At 42.2% G+C, this 23,780-nt stretch overlaps 1 protein-coding gene across 1 annotated transcript in view; it reads right to left on the bottom strand.

Moving 5' to 3' along the window:
- FNDC1 (fibronectin type III domain containing 1) overlaps nucleotides 1-23,780 on the bottom strand; it is a 205,760-nt gene that overhangs the window by 28,031 nt on the left and 153,949 nt on the right. Inside the window, exon 16 of the mRNA XM_088474480.1 lies at nucleotides 10,444-10,552. Within this exon, the coding sequence (XP_088330606.1) occupies nucleotides 10,444-10,552 (109 nt within the window). The remainder of the gene's footprint in view (nucleotides 1-10,443; nucleotides 10,553-23,780) is intronic.

The raw sequence follows: 23,780 nt of genomic DNA, 5'->3' as shown, positions 1-23,780 counted from the left end.
GTTTCAAAATAAATCCTTTGTGGGGCAGAGGTTGGCACTGTAATTTAAAAATACAGATGCTAATAGTTACTTCTCTAGACTTGTTTCTAGATCATTTCAGAAAAGCTACAAATGAGGAATATTTAACACATGATTTTATTTCGACGTCAAATGATTTTAGTTATTATTAGATTTGTATTGAGAGTATACAGTAGAATCTTTTCTGTCTGTTGTATTATTATTATTATATGCTTTATGTTGGAATATTAATAAATACGTATTGAGGGATCAGAAAGTAAACCTCAAAGAACAACAAACTAATATACTGTATATCCAACATGTAAAGTTAAATTAATTTCTGAAAGCTCCTGAGACACAATGAAAACAAAAGATATTCATTCACTTTAGGGCATTCCAATAGGGCTAGGACAATCAGGCTTCCCCAAAGGTGCTGGAAACCACTCTGAGGTCTTTTCCAGACTACCCCCATAAATAACCATTTCCAACATGTACTAAATTAGGTACATTCTCTAATCTATCTGATGTAAATCCATCATTAAAGTTGAATTGGTAACTCAGTCTAATGAGGAGACTACCGGTACTTTAAAAGTCCAGAAATTCCTTACATGTGAGACTGAGGGAGTCCTCTATCCCACTATCCTTGTTGTTTACGTTATGACGGACAGATGGCTATAACCTGACCAAAACCTGACTGTCCAGACATAAATGTAAAATTATAAAATATAATCCCATATTAATTGACACCGCCTTTCTATTTTCTGGGTAATTATTGGCTTGATTTTAATACAGTGATGCAAATATGCTGACAAGTTACAGAATTATTATACTAGATGGGAAGCAAAAATGAACTCCTCCTTAGATATGAAGCCAAAATGATTTATATATTAGGTTCAATGTTCCCTAGAGGTTTAAATCAACAATTTGATTTGTGCTGCTTCTTTTAAAATGTAAGCTTTTGAAATAGTGGGTACAATTATGGGATTAGCATGTTGATAGATGTTTCATTATATGGTATGCAGTGCATTTAAGATCACATAGCATATAGATATTATTTTAATAGGAGAAATTTATATCTGAACCACCGACTGTAACTTGAACAAAAATGTTCATACCTGCAAGACATTACTGTATATTTGTCTGAGTGTGCTTATTACATTTGGCATAGATGCTATTGCCCAACATAAAGTATAATTATGTTTACATGCTTTTAATTTAACAGGTTTTCCTATTAAGTATATTTATGCCAAAATTCTAAATTTATATGAAAAATATGCATGTCCTACGTGTCATATTTTTTAAGTACAGTACATGGTAACATATGATATACTTTAATTTTGTGTACATAATTGTATATACTTTTGTTTGTAATATTTACATTTTGTATATTTTGCATACTTTTGTATATTTGGTATATATATTTTGATTGGCACCTATTGAGCATTTGTTGCCACTTAATTGTTAAATATACAGTATATAAGGATAAGGTAACAAGACCACTCACCTCTCACCTCTATTTCATTCTAATTTCCCACCAGGCCAGAACAGGTAGACCACTGCTTCCCCTCATTAGCCATTTGACTGAGCCTCATATCAGTCATATTGTCCCAACATCAGTTGTAAGATTGCCGGGGCTGGCAGAAACATGATCAAGCATTGAGATGCGTAGTGTGATCGGCTTTCTGCATCTAAGGGAAACATCAGCTGCTGTAATTCATCGCCACCTTGTAGGGGTGTACTGTGATAATGTCATATCACAGAAACAGGTTTGGGTTTGGTGCGCTGCCTTTGATAATGGCATGACAGACATTAAAGATGAACAGCGATCCGGGCTGCCAACATGTCAACCACAGATGCCAATTTGTGCCGCACTGAAGGTCTGATTCAGAAAGACAGATGCATTCAAGTTAGTGATATTGCTGATATTGCTGAACATCTCAGTGGGTACTGTACACAACATTGTTCATGAGTAACTGGGGTAAAGGAAAAAGTGTTCACACTGGGCACAGAAGGAACTCACAGAAGTTAACAAAATCAATAGGATGGGATTATCTCTCATACACTTGACACGGTACCATGAGGAGGGAGCGCAGTTCCTGCAGCGTATTGTTACAGGCGATGAAACGTGGGTGCATCATGTGACACCGGAGACAAAGTAAGCATCCTTGACATGGAAACATGCAACGTTTCCACCTTCAAAGAAATTCAAAACAGCTTCATTAGCAAAGAAGGTCATGGTGACCGTGTTTTGGGACCACAAACGTGTTCTTCTTTTTGATTTCTGCACTAAGGGAGATACTGTGAATGCTGTCTGCTATTGAGACACATTGAGATGGTTTTGGAGTTGCTGCGAACAATATTCGTATTGCTGCACAATGAAACTACGGCTTTGCTCTCACCTGCCGTCTGGCAATCTCATTCCACACATCAACCGCGTCTGACTGTTTCTGTTTCACGGCAAGTGCCGATGCCCGGCTGCAGCTACCAAAGCACTCACTTGATCCACATGTGGGTCTGTTTCCGTCCGACAGCAGGGCCCCTGTCTTAATTATCTCCACAGGGCAGCTGATATCCCATGTGTGCAAAAGGGAAACAGTTTCAATAGCAAATATTCCAATATGGGTGAGCACCCCAAACGGTACAAAATCCACTTGGTGGCAAGGCAGGTAAGTCCACTAATGCGTTTCGTTCCAACCTGGGAACTTTATCAAAGTTGCGCACAGCTATTCACAGCTCTGTGTGCTTGTGGACTTTAGGGAGATCCGTGTAATATGACATGCAAACATGACTCCCTTTGAATTACCATCTTTAAGCATCTGGGTATACATTTCATGTAATATACTGGGGATTGATTACCCCATACAAGTGGAGAATTTAACATTATAACGGAAGATCATCATATGCCATTCTTTGAAAGCAATCATCTGTTTTGCCCACATATTATATTTTCTATCTTCAGTGGAAAGACAGGATAAAATTGAGAGGACAGATGAACATTAACATTCACTCAATATAAAGAGGACAAATATCCTTATAAATGTACAAAAAGGAATTTTGTAATAGATTATATAGGGCCTGATTCAGAGTCTTACGCAAACCTGATGGTTTAGACACAACTCCGATGGTGGGTGCCGATCAGTACATGCGCAGAATCTGTATTGCGCAAGTGGCGATCTGTGTCTACGACGAAGGTCGCAGTAACCCCTCAGCTGCAGCATGATTAACATGCTGTGGCCGTTTGGGGGTGGGGAAGGGGCAGTCATGGCCAGCGTACCAGAAAAAGGGGGGGGTGTCAGCCTCATTTTCTGGCCATACTATACATAAGCCAGTGCCTGCATCTTCCAATGCATCACGCCCATCCCGATTAATCAGAGGGCTACTCAGATGGCCGATGTTCACAGAAAGTCATCCGATGGCTGCATCCTCAGACGCAGCAGCGGATTACAAAGCCTGCAGGAGGAGTCTATTTACACAAGACACTTCCTGCGTCATTGGCATACTATTGTACAGCATCGCGTAGAAAGTCGCAGCGGCTGTGCAATAGCCTACAACCAGGGGTGGTTTGGACATAGGTCTCACCGGGAAGATTCCAGGTGGGCCGAAATGTCTGTGGGGCTGCCAATTGGCCGAGTGACCTTTTTTTAAGATATATATATATATATATATATATAGAAAACTTTTTATTTTAACATAGCCTGCCGGCACATCCACTATCTCTTGTCCCCGCTGCAGTGCTGAGTATTCGGCCCACCAATCCGCAGGCTCTAGCTCTCCAGCATCTGCCAGGTCCCTCCTGCAGAAAGTGCAGAGCAATCACAGTGCGGGGATCAGAGTCAGGAGTGAGTGAGGCCAGGCCGCTGGTGAGAGGGGGAGTAAGTGACAGGGGGCGAGGGAGCTGACCTTGCGCTGCTGATCCCGACACTGAAATCAACTAAAGATGGAACCCACACACTGCACCCCCGGTAGACAGCTTCAGCACTGGTGGCCTGGAGGCTGCAAGTTTTTGGGACCACTGAGGAGCAGCAGGTAGGAAACGCTGGGGGGGCCAGACGGGGGGCAGGTCCAGGAATGGAACAGAAATAATCCCACATGCTTAAGAAGAGAGTGGGTGTGCACTGTGCAGTTATATGGAGGCTGGGGATCTAGGGCTGCAGTAAGATGGGTGATGGTGATATGGGGTGCAGTAAGATCAGGACTGGTGATGTGGGGGTGCAGTAAGACTGGATGCAGGGTGACATTGGGTTGCAGTAAGACTGGGTGCAGGGGTGACATGGATGTGCAGTAAGGCTGGGTGACATGAAGGTTCATGGTGATGTGGGCACAATACGATAGGGCTGGTCATGTTTGCATGCGCAGACGGATACCAGAGGGACTTCTGGGTATTAAACCGAAAAGTCCCTCTATCCTAGGGCATTGCAAAGGACAGCTCTTACTGGGAGAGATGTCTTTTGTTATTTTCATCACATGTATAAGTACATACCACAGTATGTACCCAATGAGAGGTAGGGTGTACCGCATTGTGGATGAGATGCTTAGTACATCCCGCCCTTTGTGTTTCCATTTAGAATGCTAGCACAAGTAAACCTTCCAAATTAGCCTTACTGGGAGATAACTATACAACTATGATAATTTTTATCATAGAGATAATTCACACATTGGGTTCCAGGTTGAGAGCAAAGCAAAAAAGGAGCAAACATGCACCTGGACAAACCATGTTGCAATGCAGGGATAATGCTTCCTGCTATTGCTTGTAGCCCACAAATACTGGACAGCTTTAATTTTACTTTGCAATTTAGCTAGGACTCGCCCCTCCCAACTCTAAATCTTAGCACATTTTAAATCTGTCCCACATGCAGTGCAACATGGTCTTGCTAATGTGCAACTTTTCTTGCTTTGCTCCCACCTCTTAATCAGCCTCATTAAGTTGACATTATTAAAAATAAATGATTTGCAAATAAACATTATTACTATTCTGCTCACAGGTATAATAAGCATATTATAATTTTATAATTTTAACCTACAATATGTACTTGTGATCTAGACAATTCTGCTGACATGTATCCTGTATTACCTAGTTAAGGCTCAGATTTAAAGCCTCTGGCTGACAGCATCACTAGTCAGCCACCTGCTTCTCTTACTAGTCCTATATAAGCATACATGCCTACTCTCTGAGAATGTCCAGGGAACTACAGATATTTAGCGAGAGTAGGTCACCCACTCACATCGAGCCCACTTAGGTCTGTATTCAATTAGAAGTGAATACCCAAGATCCACGAAAAAGTATCGCCGATTGCGGCTTTTCGCCAGACGGAAACTTCTCTCCGTATTCAATTCCATCTGCTTTTCGCGTATGTGGAAAGTCAATGCAATGTAATAGGTGAAAAAGATTCGCCTATGAATAGCAGGAGAAAAGTAGTGCATTTTTTTTATTTTGGGGTGCAAAGGTGGGGAAACCACTCAGAACCCTTGGGACAGCACTCCAAAGGGTCAAAAAATCCCTACAAAAAAAGTGAGGAACACCCCTAAGAAGTAGTTTGAATTTGGGGGCAAAAAAGTAGAAAGTGGGGGTACAAACACAAAAAGTAGCGAAATAGACTTTTTGGGAGTCTGCAAGTATGGGTGAGGTGTTTTTTTGATTGCAGGTGCTTGCTTCAGGTGCATTTTTTCAGTTTTTTTAACACTACACTTTAGTAACTTTAAAATATGCTTGTACCCATGTTCAGGTACCCCAAATTTGACAGGAATACTTATTTGCTCCCCAAAAAACTGCTTAATTCTATTCTTCACCACTTGTGCAAAGACACTAATTAAAGGCAATTGTACCAACTTAAGTACCCCAAACAGATTCTTTATGGCTAATCAGGCACTACTACATTGATCCCCAATGTTTCTGCATCTTTTTGGGGGGTTCAGGCTGATTTCCCCGATTCTGACAACACTTTCCGCCTGTTCTGACTTCGCATGCTGCCGTTTTCACGTCTTCTGGAATTGAATAGGGCGAATAGCGGGTACGCGCACGATAAGTTTCCACGGCTAAAATACGCGATGTAGGTAAAAAAATCTGGCAGGTGAAACTTTATCATATACGCGAAACTAATTGAATACGGCCCTTAATCGTTTATTGTGCAGGACAGGGGCACGATGATGCGGTTCTCAGTGTTAATGATGAGTAGCACCCGACCTTGCCCTCTCAGTGATCAGCTGCACCTCCCCTCTGGAAATTCTACCAAAGGGAAATAATTTAAATGTTGGTAAGTATGATGTAAGAAGTTTTGCACTTGACTGGTACCTTTACATTGGCTATTTTACTGTAGATACCAAGACTGATTTGTTTTGACAATAATCCTTTGCTTGTGACCCCTGACCTGCTGTTGTATGATTATTCTCCCTAATTGAGCAATATCCCATCTGTAATCATCTACAGAGCCAGTTTCTGTTTGGATAGCAGCTGGACCTATTCTGTAAAAGCCATACTACCCCAGTGACTCTGTGTATCTTGTTGGTAGAACAGTGGCATCACAGTTTGAGATAATCCTTATTGTTGTAGAGAAGTTGGTAAGTTTTAATGTTTCTATCAACAATAAGACAGCAGAGAAGAAGTAAGTCTATGTGGAGCTAAATAATTAAGCACAGAGTAAAGAAGAATATTAATTTGGTTGTTGAATGGTTCTACTAATTACAGAAAATTAGATGGGCAGAAAATAAATCTCATCATATAGATGTGTACTTACACATCTTTACTAAAAAGCCCCTCTCTGCGCGCCAGGTCCCGTGAGACACGTATTTTTTTGCCGAAAATGTGTCTAAATTGCAATGCGATGCGACTAGGAAGCATCACTTTGTATACAGATTCTGTGACTCAGTTGCACACAGATATTTACAGTAAGTGTCCCATATCAAATTAATCAGCACAGTCTGCTGGTGCATCCTAGTAGTATCACATTGCTACTTAAACTAATTTCCGGCTAAAAAATACACTCAACGCTAGGAAAGTAGAATGGGAACTGGCTGTTCACTAACATCAGGCAAGTCGCTCTGCGTGGCGTATTGAGGCTAGATGCATCTGTATTTACATTTATCCGTGGAAGGCACCAGTCCATAAAAAGCTTGAACTGTGTGGTCTGGTTTATAACTATGTAATTGCGCATTAGACTATACAACAGATACCGCTTCCCATTAAGCTCCGCAACATCTGCTCATTTGTGCATTAGGTAATTCCTTAAATTGTTTATAGAACCCTTTCGATAGTACTGAATATACATTTCTGAGCTTCCTGCAACCTTGTTCTGCTATTAGAATTTTATTGCCGAAAGCAGGTGACAGTGATGATGATACATAGTCATCCCTAACATATAAATATGTGATTACGCATGAGAATATAAACATGCTGTGGGATTGGATCAGAGCGTACACAACTGACAGACGGCCACGGTAAGTGTGGGGAAATGTGATATATGATGAAATGCTTTAAATATCCAATATTCCCTCTCCACATATAATTTACCCAGCTATTATGGCTTTGGCTATTATTTCACCCGCTACAACTTCTTTGACACAAGTGGAGTTCCCTGATTATCTAGTATACACACAGATGTCTCACAGAGCTATCCCAACTGCACACGATAACAGTATTTCCTGAACTGAAACAGATGGTGAGTTTTAAATCTTTTAGATGGTATGAATTGCTGATTGAGGTAAATATCCAAAGTAATAGTGGTAATAACATACAAATGGAAATATAGGGTGGCTTTAATGTGCTAAATTCAATGTTAAAAGAGAGTCACAGTTTTCTGTTTTCATTAGGAACCTTTAGTACAGTCTATACTGCTATAGAAATACCACAATTTATTGAAGGCATCAAATACATTCAACTATCACAACATTAAAATATTTTTTAAATAAAAAATTGTTGAATATTTGTTTCCTTTCTGTCTTAAAAAGTAGGTTTCATTGTTTTCGCATGAAAAATAGATTCAGTATACAGTTTCGTAAGTAGAAGCTTAGTAAAATATATTGAGTAAATGGGAATAATGATTTTTATAATATAATTGTCAGCAATATAGCTGTAAAACTGCCCACACACATGCAGGTATATTGATCAGGTAAATTGTTGAAAAAACTGATTTGTGAACAGTTTCACTACAAACATGCAGGGCTGAATTAAATAGGACAAGTTGGGTTGAACAGTAAAACTTTGAAGCTGCCACCTTCATGGGCAAACGCAGGGGGGTTTCTGGTTGCCTGGAAACCCCCCTCCCCAGTCCACACCAAGACCACAATATATTTATTCAGGCCAGGACCTGAAAAGCTCAACCTTTATGAGCTTTCGTAAATTGGCCTAGACGGCAGTCCCCACTGCGGATTTACAAAGTTTTAAAATAATGTTAAATAAGGTTCTATGCCAAACCAATTGAATACTAAGGCATACGCGATAATTTAGTAGTGGTCAAACTGATTTAGCAACTATCTGCACTACAGACCTCATGGGTGACGAGCAGCAGCAGCTCCTACCCTCTTGGATGAGGGAGGCTGCCGCTGCCAGGAGGAGACACTGAAATCCCGGCCGACCAGGTCCCTGGGCCTGCGCAATGGATCTGACAGGCGCCGGACCCAGCACATGCATACAAGTGTCAGTGGTAACGCACATGCGAAAACAGGGGCTTCTATAGAGACTGCATTAGCTGCAACCTTTAGAGGCCGAGTAGGGCTGCCTGAAAAGCAGAGGAGAGGCTTCCTACTGGAAGCACACTCTCTACTATTCACATCTCAGACTGGCAGTCCCAGGGGGAGAAAACACCTCCCCATGGGACTTCCTGTCCTGTGTGTGATTGGCAGGTAGCGCTAGGGCCGGCTCCAGGGGTCGGAGCACCCTGTGCCGGCCATCTCCAGTGCACCCTATCTGGGGGTGTGGCCTAAATACCATAGGCCATGCCCCCTACGTGACGTTATTAGGAGGTGTGCCTGCCTCCAAATATTGTCAGGCTGGGGGGAGCCTCACTAGCTGGGCTTCCACCAGCCCCTCTCCCGTCACTGAATGAGTGTCGCGCGCATGCGTGCAGCATCCATTCAGAGTCTCCGGTGGTGGGGGTCCCCAACCTCCCGATTTGACCATCCGCGGGCCACTTTGGCCCATGGCTGAAATCAGGATGTTGGGGAGGGGTGCGCCCTCTATGGGTGGCGCCCCTGTGCGAACACCCCTAGAGCCGGCGCACAGGTCGAACACCCCTAGAGCCGGCCCTGGGTAGCGCTTCCAATGGGAAGTCACTGCCAGTCACAGTGCAGTCATGGACTACAACTGGCTCCCTGAGGTGGCAGCTTTTATTGGGGGACAGCAGCCCTGCAGTAGCTAGATAAAATCCGCCACCGGTGATGAGTCAATATTAATGTGTCGGCCATATTCAGAGAATTCTGCTAAACCGGAAACCCAAATGCATTTAGCAATTAGGATGCAATTGTTATACTGGATAGTATATATGCTTGCCCCTACTGCTAGGACACTAACAGCTTGTCCGATAGATAAATCACAGATAAATTATAATCTTACACATTTTAAAAGTGGAGAGCGCTACTGCGCAACCTCCAATATGGCTCCTCCGGTGTTGATGCTTCATTCTCTTACCAAGATGGCTGCCAGTAGTATTGCTGCGCATGCGCAGCAGCATCTTGCTTACTGTGTATGAGTGACATAGCGGGAGATGGACGTTTCCCCCGTAGCTCCAGAGACCTACGACTTTTCACCCACACTGTTCCAGGACCTGCACCACTACCGCATATCTGAGACAGTCACCAGCTGGTAATCTGCCTAAACCCTCTGCTTCATGCTACTCCTCTACCAGTGTAACAGTGAGTACGGCTGTGCTACTGCTTGGATAATAAACCACACTGCCTGGTTAAGCTACATTGGACTGGTTCTTGGGTCATCTTGCAATCCACTGGTGTGTGCATTTAACTCAGCACCTGTACACATTTCCAACACATACTGAACAAATTAACTCCTGTCATGCAACCTCTTATGGTTCCACTTTGCAGCAGATCAGATCAAAAGGTTTGGGAAAGTCTTTATTTATTTAAAATAAATAAATAAATAGATTGATGGCGAAGGGGCAGATTTATTGTTAAGGGCTTCCTCTTCATCCTTTTGACTTATTGCTGAATATGTCTCTTGCTTTTATATTTGGACCTAATACATTACATGTTCTGTTTCTTATCCACTGTGTACGGCTATTGTTCTGTGTTATGTTACCTAACACTATTTACATGTGCAGCTTATGTACCCTCCCCTCTTTCCCCTTTCCTATTCATACCTTCCTCTTCCCCTTCTCTCTTTTTTTTCTTGTCATTTCTTTAAAAAATATTCAACAAAAATGATTGATGAAAAAAATAAATAGATTAATAAACAGATAACCGGATGTGAAGGAATCAACTAGGAGAATAGCAGGATCATACCTTGTGTTTGGTTTCAAATTTTCAATAGGGAAATTTGTGCCTCCTGCAGTCCCTGTTGACCACTTATTCCGCAAAAAGTCATCATAAGACGCACTGTAAACCAAGTATCCTATTGAAACCAACATAAAAATAATAATAATGAAATAATAATTAAATTTTTTTTCAAATTATTGAATCATTTAATAACTTTTCAGTTGATGATTTCAGATGAAAAAAAATAACAAAGTAAAAACAATTGATAAGATACAATTTGGTTCTACTGTATACAATATAAAACCACACAACATGTATATGTAAACCATTCTGTAATTACATTGTATTGTTTTTTCCACAATAATGGAGTAGCATATGATTGCATAATTACAAAGTATTTATGCCTAAAACTGACTAGGAGAAAGTCTGACACATGTTGGTTAACAAACGCTGGCACTTGGGGTTTGGGTGGTCTATGGAGGACCCCAATGCATTCACTTGCAGTGAACGTAAATAAATGGAGTGTTAAGTGCCAGAAAATGCAAATGCTCCCAACCACAAGTGCAAATGCTAGTGAGTATGGGTAATTGGAACTAACGTTTCCATTCCTATACCAGCTTTATAAAACACTACTGTATGCATGTATTTTTGCATAAGTGGATAAGTGCCATTAGTATAAAAGAAAGGAGGAGAGGTACTCAACGCCTGTTAAGCATTCTTAAGGCACTGATAATAAAATAAAATTAATTACATTTACAAGACCATAATAATGATAAAAAAACATAAAAAAACCCATCAAACAACAATATATTTTAGAAAAACAAAACAGGTCTGGCACTCAAACATGATTATGTTACAGTACATGTATAAATTGATCATTTAACAAGTCAAATGCATTCTTAGAACACAAAGGAAGTGTATAAAAAATCTAATTTGTTTTTGTAGAACAGTAAAGAGCCAATTTTCTGAAGAAAGTGATGGAAAAAAGCACAGTTTATTCAATATAATAAAGCCTTAACTTATTTTCCAGTGCTTGCCGCCATCTTTATAGACCTCTGTGGGGATGGCGGAATCAGGCAATTTATCAAGCAGTGAAAAAAAAAGCTTTTTCCCAATAGGTAATTGCATCCTCCATAATGTGGACATACAGTAGCTGTAAGTGTTGCACAGCTTAGAGCCCAGCTCTTTAGCCTAATGTTTAATTGAGTAGAGTACAGTATACTTATATGAGTTTTTAATGGGCAAACATGTTTACACATTACATACACCAAGACTCACATTATGGGTAAGACAGGCCTAATGTCTCTAGCTGGAAAAGGCTGAACCTGCGATCAGAGGTTGTAGGAATACAATGTTGGGGAGTGAATTGAATGGCTTGGGGTGGTCCTTGGCAGATCAGAGAGTAGTGGTAAATCTTAGCAAGTAGTTCATTAGTACAAGCAGGTACATGTGAGGCAATATATACACTTGTAAGTGACCCGAAACATGTTACAACTAAAGCTCTTCAGTACCACTACACTGAATGCATGTTATTTTTCACATGGTAAGAAAACTCAAAATGTGCATGTAAACAATGTAAAGTAGAATAAAATGATTACATCCATAAGCTGCATGCATCTGGAAAGAATTATGTAACACTTCTCCTGAGTTTTATAGATATATATAGATTTGCTGCTTCATGATTTAGGAATAAAAGCAAACTGACAGAAGTGATGACATTTAGCATCCTTTACTTATCCTTAAGAACAAAGTCCAAACTCTGAAAGACTTTCTGAGGATTATCTTGTGCCTGTGATCTATAAAAGGTTACTTCCGATACTTTCATACTGTATGAATGAAACAGCAATATGAACCAGACAACATGAAACAAGGATCCCAGCACAATATCTGGTTCACAGTGCAGAGGGTAGCTCTTATCAGGGGGTATTTTGAGAATTGTGGTATAATTTATATATTTTCCTTATTTATTCAATTACATTTGACCTCTAAAAAAAAAAAAAAAAAACTATTTTTCCTAGCAAAATTATTAGGGAGGGAGTTAGGACTTCTGCACACTGGCATTCAGTTTTTGCAATATTTAATTTACATTAATTAAATTAGTCTCATTAAAAAAAATCAATGTACAAACATATTGAAATTAGCTTTTTAAGGAAAAATACAAGCATACAGTTAGAAGATATAAACCATGTGTCCATAGTGTATTAGATGCATGGAATGTATTATCCATGCATAGTTATGCTGTAGAATCTGTGAATATCCTCATAGGTATGTCCTGTTAGTGCATGTCTTTTATACATAACTTACCAGTTATGCAACTAATAACATACTTTATAGACCTCATTCTAGCTATGTAAATGTTAGAAAGTGTTGCTTAGTGCGTTAATTATGAAGCAACTTGTACATTGGTAACTATATACCTCTCCACAGCAACAGACATGTGCTCCCCATCTGTATGTTCCCCAGCTTCCATCTGCAGTAGCTGGATACTAGCTCCATCCAACTGTGACCCAATAACATCAAACAGATGCCTTAGCAGGTTTTTGTTCTCGCTATATATTTTGCACTGTGGTTGCCTTTAAAATGTATCCATATGTTTACATAGTATTGTTAGAAGAAAAAAGTATTATGAGACATATTAGAAGCACTCATCCGCATCACACTACCAATATAACCTTTAGTAACACTTCTGCTATAAAACTGCTTAAGAATTGGCTTGTGATATTCAGATCATTTTACATGTACAGTAAATGCCATATTTGCCCTAAAACAATTTGATTATGTACTCTGAGAAAATAACACTGCCCAGACAGATAACAAAGTTATGTGTGTGCTACCCTGAAACAAAAATGGCATATGCAAGAATGGTTACATGGAAGTGAATTGGATCAGAGGTTCGCAAACTCCGCCATTACAGTCCAGGTTGTAAGGATATCCAAGCTTGAGTCAAGATGGTTAAAGCAAATTTACTGAGCTACTAATTAAGTCACCTGTGCTCCAGCATGGATATCCTTAGAACGTGGACTGTAATGGTGGAGAGTGGGAACCTCTGGATTTGATCATGCCGAAAATCCTATCAGTAGGATGGCAGAATCAGGCCACACCTGGTCAGCATAAGGTCCTGTGGATATGTATTATGCTTTCTGCCAAAGCGTGTGAAATATTGTGAACAGACAGGTATATGATTGGATGGGCTGCATCTATTACACACATCCGTCCACTATACTGTGTGCCAGTAACATAAAATAATAATACTTGTCTTTTACTGTGTGCTGTTATATTTTATATCCATTCGTACAGTGCAGACAATAGTGTACATGTTCTGGCACCTGCCAGGTTTTGCAAGCCAAAGTTTTTAGGTCAACTTTAACAGTTTGGAATCTACTCAAAACAATCAACCTTTCTTCAATTCTCCCATATATTCTATTTTCCAGGTATTTCTTTAGTTTCTATAATGACAGCTAATTACATTCATAAATTCATATGTCGGATGATGTAAGTACAGCGTATGGAATAAAGATAACATTCTTATCAGAATTAGAAAAATGTGACTGATGTTGGCGACTATCCAAACCTTCTCATCGTACTCATACCCATCAGAAGCTCTGAGTGCAAGGCATGGGAAAACATTTTTGCAATATGAACTCCTCTGCGTGTGGTTGATAAGATAAAATTAATATTAACCAAATCTGAAAATGGCACAGATACATGGGATTATTAACCCTATACTGAAATATATGGATAATAGAAATTACTGAGGCATTTCGTGGCTGCAAGCTTAATATATTCTATATCTATAATCCCCAAAGCTCATATGACTGTTATATTGATTCAGACAAATACAACGGAAGGAGTCATCGCTGTTAGTTGCCATAGATGACCTTTGTGTTTACGTTACATTGACTAGTCCCATTTAGATGTCATTTTATTGGAATATTATTTAACAAGAACATAACATGGATCTGCTGAAAGTATATTAAATCATCTACTATGCAGTCTACAATTGCTTGTCTGTTATGTCATTTTTTTATGTATTTTTTTTTTTTAAATATCTGTTTATAATGTAAAAGATTAATATGGGGTTGTGTATAATAGTGTCTGCAAAAAACATGACCTACTATATGTCAGTAAACAGTATGTTCGTCACAAGCAGTATTTTCTCAAGTACCTAAAGCTGTTCACAGGGCCAGCACAATGCAGACTGCGGGGTAAGCATTGCAAGGGGACGCCCTTATCGCTGCTTGCTTTCTGTCCGCCTTTACAGCTGCACTCGCGACGCTGCTGTGCCTGTGACAGACAGACTGAGGCAGCTAGTGCAGCAGTATCATGGGCGGGCCTGGTAGGGCAAAACTAAGGGGTGGACCGGGTGACCTCGGACATTAATTACATTTAAATTCAGGTGGATCAGCGATATGTCTAATGGACTCCAGACCACCCATTAGCCAGATCGCTAAACCGCCTGAATTTGTAATTTATGTCCCTGGCCACCCATTCAGGAACTGATTTCATTGCCCAGCATTGCCCACCTCTAACTGGGAGGAGCTAGTTCATTCCCCTTTTAAATATCATCTATATAATAAGCGAGAAAGTGTGCATGTGTGTGTGTGCGTGTGTCTGTTTGTCCTTCATGCATGTTCAGAGTGGTTTTTGGCTGTTTGAAGTTCATCAGGGCCATGCAGGTCTACATGGTGCCTACCAAGTAGGCCTTGGAGACTCGGATGTCACATTTTTCAAACACAAATTTAATATTTGAATAACCTTGCTCTGTGCTATTTTTTGATCTCCCAAAATGTAATTTCTATTTTATTGTATAAAGATAAATATGTTAATGTGTATATATATATATATATATATATATATATATATATACACACACACACACACACACATCCTACCCTCCACATGACCCGTTCCATTAGGTACAAACACTCTGCTCCTGGACTTCCCACCTAATGTATGATTACTGTCACCTGTGTTGAACTAGGTAATTGATGAGACAGTCATTTCAACGCAGGTGGCTGCAATTATAAATTAAGAGAAAAGTCCAGGAGCAGATCATATTGTACCTAATGGAACGGGTCATGTTGGGGGGTCTGATACATGCACACTGTAAAGGGACATTGTAAAGAGATGCCGAACACCCTAGCACCAGCCATGGCTATTCATATACAGTGTTAGAGGATGACATAAAATACACATGACAAGACAGCTTAACTGTAGTCTCCAGATATGGATGTGTGCAGGGATTGGCCAGCGACCAAGCTGTGGGTAAATCCATCTCATTATAGACTTTAACTAACTCACTGTCCTGCTCTTGCAAGGATTAAAAAAGTAAAATGATTTTAAAATTCTATAGGTATGTTACCATTGCAAGGCTTTGCATCTTGTTAATTTTGTCCTTCCTGATTCTCTGCAGCTAGGATCTGATGTCATCGGCCATCACTTCTTCCTGTCTGTAGCTCAGTGTGTGTGTCTGCCAGTTTAGCTTGCAGTTGCACCTGTTGAGCTCTGGTAAACTATCATCTTTTCACCTACTATGTTATGCATAATTACAAGAATATCAGCTTGAAATAAACCCTCATCTGGATTCTTCATACATGCCTTACTAGTTCAGTTGACACTGTCTGACAAAGGCCCTCATTCAGAGCCGTACGCTCTGAGCAGAGCGCACGCTCTGAATGAGGGCCGGCCTCCATAACTATGGAGCATCCTCCTGGACGCTCGTATAGCTGTGGGTCACCACCCACAGCCTATACGAGCGTGCAGTTTGATGGCCGCGATGGTCTTGACCATCGCGACCATCGAAACTGCGAGCCGGAGCCTGCGGTTGAGGTTTTCAACCGCAAGGCCCGGAGTGATTTTGGCTCTATCAGAGCCAAAATCACTCCCACTGACATCACTAGTGATGTCAGTGTCCCGGCTTCTGACGGGAGGCGTTCCCTTAGGAACGCCCCCGTCAGGGAGGCATGCCCCCGGCACGCCCACCAAAGGGGGCGTGCTGTCAATCAACATTGACAGCACGCCCCCTTTTATCAGACACAACGAGCGAAGGAAAGTCCTTCGCTCGTCGCGTCTGGCGCATGCGCACGATGGAGCTCCCTCCGTCGTGCGCATTCTCAGTGCAGAACATCGACCCACTTGCGAGCGGACAGCCGCTCGCGAGTGGGTCTGAATCAGGCCCAAAGTCTCTTGGTGTAAGTACTGGTTCAATACAGATATACACAGAGGAATTATCTCAGGGGCCTTACACTTACAGCCTGGTTATAGAGTCAGAATAATAACGTACATCGATTGTGATACACATCATTTTTCATTCATGCATCAAGATCTATTTTGAGTCTAGAAACAATCAAGTCAGTTTGTAACTTATGAGCATGTCCTTGACAAATTCTCCATGGCACTGTTCCATGGGCAATTTCCTGAGCAGCTGCCACAAGTATCTCCATACTCACATCTTTATTGCACTTAGATGAATTATGAATTTCTCTGTATGTCTTTGTCTGTACACTGTGGATTAATTCAGCAGCATAACATCAAGTTCTTTTCTTCTTTTAAACTTTGGCAACAAAATCTACAATGTTTACTCCTACTTTCATTATCCTATATCTATCTATTTACATATATATAATACACGGCACTCGTATAGGCATTTATAGATTATACAAGATATAGGGGTCTATTTACTAAGCAGTGTTAGGAGACAGAGTGAAAAGTGATAAGGTACCAGCCAATCAGCTCCTAACTGTCTTTTCAAATACAGCCTGTGAGATGGCAGTTAGGAGCTGATTGGCTGGCACCTTATCACTTTTCACTCTGTCTCCTAACACTGCTTAGTAAATAGACCCTTTATTAACATAAGTTTGCACAGTTTAATGTTTTTATTCCATTAATAAATAAAAACCTTGGGCCTGATTCAGACCCACTCGCAAGCGGCTGTCCGCTCGCAAGTGGGTCGATGTTGTGCACTGCGCATGCGCACGACGGCGGGAGCTCCGTCGTGCGCATGCGCCAGACGCGACGAGCGAAGGACTTTCCTTCGCTCGTTGTGTCTGATCAAAGGGGGCGTGCTGTCGATGTTGATTGACAGCACGCCCCCTTTGGTGGGCATGCCGGGGGCGTGCCTCCCAGATGGGGGCGTTCCCAAGGGAACGCCTACCGCCAGAAGCCGGCCCACTGACATCACTAGTGATGTCAGTGGGAGTGATTTTGGCTCTGATCACTCCGGCCTTGCAGTTGAAAAACTCAACCGCAGGCTCCGGCTCGCAGTGGCGATGGTCGCGATGGTCAAGACCATCGCGGCCATCAACCTGCACGCTCGTATAGGCTGTGGGTGGTGACCCACAGCTATACGAGCGTCCAGGAGGACTCTCCATAATTATGGAGGACGGCCCTCATTCAGAGCGTGCGCTCTGCTCAGAGCGTACGGCTCTGAATGAGGGCCCTTGTTTTTGCATGCGGGGGATGCAGTGACTGAGACAAGTGCTCCTAGCACACATGTTGGAGTGCCACATGGGGAGCAGATGACAGCACCCATAAGTGCTGATTCAGAGTCACACGCATGCCAATATTCACGCACATGGGCGGTGACTGTGGGGTGGCTAAATAGACACAAGAAGATGGCCCATCCAATGGGCGTATTAGGAGAGTGTCACTGAACTGGTTGCGAACTCAGGACCTCATTCCGAGATTTATACTAATGCAATAGCAACTATTATCTCTTACAGATCGCATTAGCAGAAGTATGCTAATGTATTCCAAATCCTCTCCGGCCATAGGGACACCCACTGCTGCCTTCTCATATCTGTACAACAATGTGCATCAGCGCAAACATCCGGTACATCCACGCAGATCTGGCTGCCAGGCAGCTTCTGAGTGAAGTCTGACCTATCTCAAACACAGCGTCTCTCCTGACACACAGAGAGCTCTTATGCTGCGAAGGAGATCGCAATGGTTAATTTATGTACACCCATGAAACAATGTTTAAACAGTCCCGACACACCTGCATTTACCTATCCACCGCGTTACCTCCCCAAAACACTGACTACCTGTCACTAGCTTTATGAATGAATTCTCTGTGCAAGTGTAATCGCAAAGCGTTGCTGCACATGCTCAGTGTGGCTTTCACGCATGAGCAATGGTTAACAATCGCTCAATCTGCGAAAATATTGGCATTTCGTAAATCTCAGAATCAGGCCCTCAGACACTAAATCCCTCACATTGGAGCCATACTCTGACAGAGAATCTGAACCTAGCATGGGGATGGTGCAAGTCTCAATGGTGCGTCCGATGGTTGCATCTAAAGACTCACCAAGCAGGATGGTTGCATCTAAAGATGCTCAAAGCGGGCCTCAGTCCTTGCACATTCAGATGTATGCTTGTACACCAGGGAAGGGATTATACTATTATCAACAAAAGATGGCAAAAAACGCTTAAGTGGTTCCAGCAGCTGCGATTCATAGTCTGACACAGGTCATCTGCCAACCAGATTTTCAGGAAAGGACAAACTTTATGATATCAGTTTTAACCAGATCTTCTCAGACATTGCAATCATTGTGGGTCCCACACTTAGAGCCTGATTCATTACCGATCACAACTGCGATTATGCTTGCAGACGGCCGATTGTTGCATACTGCCCATGTGACGGTTCCACTGCAATCACACTGACTACGCAGACCCATCGCAGAGTGATTGACAGGAAGTAGGCAATAGTAGGCAAAACGCAGGCCTGCCAGTACGTTTGAATGCTGTTACAGTGGCCTGCATAAATTAGCCACTGCTATGCCATTCGCAGCTTGGGCTTACACTGCGTGCGGCGGGGTTAGCAATTTCTTAGTAAGGTCAGACCTTTTCAAGTGTGCGTGAGGCTCCAGAGGTACTCGATGTTACCGATGTTTTCGCAGACTTGCTAAGTATTACGTATGTGTGTAAGGTGAAGTGGCCGTCCTTATGTTGGGCTGCGACGTCACTGCGATAGCAATCATTAGCATATTTTTGCAGTGAGACTGCGTGCGTAATCGTAGCTGCGATCGCAATAGTGATCCGTAATGAATCAGAACCTTACTTCTATGCAGTTATTTTGCAGCAATTAGCTAATATTGGCGCTGTGCTTACTGTCTATGTGGCCAGCATATAGTTTCTTACAATAAATGTAACCAATCTAGTGAGTATGGTAAAAGAAGATCCATAAAGTCAGCATCTTTAAAAATCTAGACTTCTAGTTAGGTTACTCATTCATGTCCTAATGTCAGCATAGTACCAGGTGTAGAAGTTACACCTGCCAGCATATCTGTGCCAGTGTGTGTGCTGGAGAGAAGCCTGTGTTTTCTACCTGTACTCAGCATTCATGTATGACTAAGGAATCAATGTGTCAGAGCTTGTCCAGGAGAGACTGCTTCTTTCCACCCAAAATCTTTAACTAGGTTCTTACAACTATTTAAAATATTTGGAACCTAAAATTAAAATAACATGAAGTTTGTGCCCTGAACATACCTATCCTCTTTATCATCACCCAGGTCTAGGTCTGTTCCATTCACCCAGGATATAGTGACACTTAGGTGTGGATCAGACACAGGCATAGTAATGTAGGGTTCAGGTACAATTCACAAATAAATAGGATCATCTCTTTGATAAAATAGATAATATTATTGCATCTTTTCTGTCTTGATTGCATATTGAGTCATATCATCATTTATCAAAAGAGCTGACAGTCTAGCTGATTGGGACTGTCACTCAGCACAACTGCAACACTAATGGTGTGTACACACTACTAGATGATAGAGGAACGAATGTATGATTATGACATTGTAATCGTACAATCGTTCATCTTCCTGTGCTGTGGGATAATGGCCCTGATTCAGAGCCGGACGCAAGTCGCTGCTCGTTCGCTCCGAGCGATGTTTGCCCAACTGCGCATGCGTATGGATCGTAATACGCATGCGCGAACCACTCAGTGCGGCCGAAATTCATGTGCTCGCAAAATAGCGAATGCCTGATAATTTGAGTGACAGAAAGAGGTGTATGTGGGTGGTAACAGGGGAAGGTGCTTGAAAACGGGGAGTGGAGATCCGATCGCAGGCGTGCTTAAAGGTCAAAACGGGCGTTTTATGGGTGTGCATATTTAAAACAGTAGCGTCATTGACCACGTCACTGGGTTATTTTAGAGCCAGAACTGCTCGCAAAATTGTGGTAGCAAACACCAGCCCCAAGAATAGCGAGCAGTTCATACCCTGATCGATGTACTCGATTAATCTAATAAAAAGCGGACATGACGTAGGATGCGAGCGGCCAGGGGGCGTATTTTTTCAAAAAACGAAATCAAGTTTTGTTCGCTCGTTCAGACATAGAGGCGTGAACAGACCGCAAACAGCGAACGGTTCATTTGAATAGCCACCACTTGTTTTAGAACGAACGACCGCAAATAGCGAGTGGCTCTGAATGAGGGCCAATGTGCCTACACTGAACGATATGTAGCTCAGTGCAGGCACCCTCCTTCATCCCGGAACATGCCCAACCTGTCGTTATCGGCTGGTTGGCCTGTATGTTCAGGCGATGATTGACCAGCGGGAGCGCGCATCGCTGATCGTTTACGACATTATACTGCACAATTATTGAGCGATTGAACGATTACGATGTCGTAATCATTCAATCGCTCATTTTAATCGTCTAGTGTGTACGCACGTTAAGGGGTAAATTTACTAAGATTCGAGTTTTGTCAAGTTAGCAATCTTTGGAGAGTTTTGGCATTTTTTCCCACTCGCAAATTTACTAATGTCAAACTTGGGAGAGAAATCTCTTTTGCTACAGGAAAGGTCTGGAGAGTTAGCAAACTCTTCAATTCACCATCGGCCAAATTCGAGTAACAAATAAATCCGCAGGGACCCTACTTGTTTTTCCCCCCGTTTTTTAGGAACCAGGACTGGCTGAGTAGCCCGAGGCAGGTTATGCGCCTTTTTTGGGGGTGGGGGGGTGGGGGGCGGATACTGACTTCATGGATTATGGATCTTCTTTTATCATACTCATTAGACTGGTTATTACAATCCATACACAGGTCTCCATCTTCCTGCCTATCTCCCAGACTCTGATTTTCTAAATTGGCCCTTCATGACATCTCTATGGAATAGCAAGGCATATTATCCAGATATTGACCCTAGTGACCCCAAATCCTTTGTCTTTGGGATCAGACACATTTGGGTATTTTCAGAATTTTCTGATCTCCTGAAAAGATATGGGGGTCTATTTACTAAGCTGTGATAGGAGATAAAGTGAACCTTATCACCCGTTCACTTTATCTCCTAACACAACTTAGTAAATAGACCCCATGGTCTCCCTCTAAATGTTTCTATTAATAGCTCCAATCCAGCACTTCCATACTTCACTTTTTGGCACTCACTGCAGGCAACAGTATATCCCTCGGGAAACATTTGGCCTCCTTAGATCTGAATCCAGAGGTCTTATATCATCTGGTAGACATACTGGAGTGAATTAAGGTTTGGGAAAATGCTGCTAAATTCCCATTTGCATTAGAATTTAGGGGAATACTTATAAACGTCTATACAGATGGTACCTAATACCTACTTGACTTCACGCTATATTTTCTCAGGACTCTTGATAGATGTTGGAGGGATTGTGGGGAAGAGGACTCCCTTGCACATATATGGTGACACTGTCCAAATATTGGGTACTTTTGGGATACACTACATCAATTAATTTGTTCACTTACAGGCCTCTTGCTCCTGAGCTGTCTATCATTCTCCCTCTTGCAAAGGCCTGTTCCTAAAACTGATAAACTAATTAAAACATTAATCAGACATACTCAATGCAGCCATAGCAGCTAAAGTAATTGGTAGAAAGTAGGGGTGTGCACCGGCCACTTTTCGTGTTTTGGTTTTGGATCTTTCTTTGTGTTTTGGATCTGGATTGGTGTTTTGGGTTCTGGGTTTTGTGTTTTGGATATGTATTTTTTTTTTAAAAAGCATAAAAACTGCTAAAACCACAGAATGTGTTGATTTTTCTGCTCCTCTGCTATTATTAACCTCAAAAACCTTAATTTCCACTCATTTCCAGTCTATTCTGAACACCTCACACCTCACAATAGTAGACGGATGACTATGCTAAGAGATACGAGTGGGCGGCACAAACACGTGGCCCATCTAGGAGTGACACTGCAGTGGCAGACAGGATGGCAGTTTGAAAAACTAGGCCCCAAACAGTACATAATGCAAAGAAAAAAAAGAGGTGCAAGATGGAATTGTCCTTGGGCCCTCCCACCCACCCTTATGTTGTATAAACAGGACATGCACACTTTAACAAACCAATCATTTCAGCGCCAGGGTCTGCCACATGACTGTGGCTGAAATGATTGGTTCGTTTGGGCCCCCACAAAACAAGTTGGCAATAAATCTGTCCCTGCACAAACTGGCTCTATGGAACCAAGATGTCGTCCTCATCCACTGATTCCTCACCCTCTTCAGTGTTGTGTACATCCTCATCCTCACAGAGTATTAACTCGTCCCCGCTGGAATCCACCACCACAGGTCCCTCTGTACGTTCTGGAGGCTGGTCTCCCTGGAAGAGTTGATAATTCATTTTTATGAACATCATCTTCTCCACATTCTGTGGAAGCAACCTCCTACGCCTTTCGCTGACAAGGTTCCCGGCTGAACTAAACACTCTTTCGGAGTACACACTGGAGGGGGAGCAACTCAGGTAAAATAGAGCCAGTTTGAACAGGGGCCTCCAAATTGCCTCTTTTTCCTGCCAGTACAGGTACGGACTGTCTGACATGCCTACTTGGATGCTGTCACCGATGTAATCCTCCACAAATCTGTCAATGGTGACAGTATCATATGCAGTGACAGTAGACATGTCAGAAATTGTTGCCAGGTCCTTCAGTCGGGACCAGATGTCCAAACTTGGTCCTGCCTGCCCTGCATCACCGCCAGTGGGTTGCTTAGGATACCTAAGTTTTTTCCTGACAGCCCCAGTTGCGGGAGAAAATGAAGAAGGAGCTGTGTCACGTTCCACTTCAGCTGACAGTGTTTTCACCAGCAGGTCTTTGCACCTCTGCTGGCTTGTGTCGGCCAGAAAGAGAGACACCACATAGGCTTTAAACCTAGGATCGAGCACGGTAGCCAAAATGTAGTGGTCTGATTTCAACAGATTGACCACCCTGGAATCCTGGCAAAGCGAATGAAGGGCTTCATCCACAAGTCCTACATGCCGAGCGGAATCGCTCCGTCTTAGCTCCTCCTTCACTTTCTCCAGCTGCTTCTGCAAAAGCCTGATGAGGGGAATGACCTGACTCAAGCTGGCAGTGTCTGAACTGACTTCATGTGTGGCAAGTTGGAAGGGCTGGAAAACCTTGCACA

The sequence above is a fragment of the Taudactylus pleione genome, unplaced genomic scaffold (assembly GCF_031769625.1).
Source record: "Taudactylus pleione unplaced genomic scaffold, aTauple2 ptg000154l, whole genome shotgun sequence".
Lineage (NCBI taxonomy): Eukaryota > Metazoa > Chordata > Amphibia > Anura > Myobatrachidae > Taudactylus > Taudactylus pleione.
Note: the sequence above shows the minus strand (reverse complement) of the source record. Positions and strands in the feature narration are given on the sequence as shown.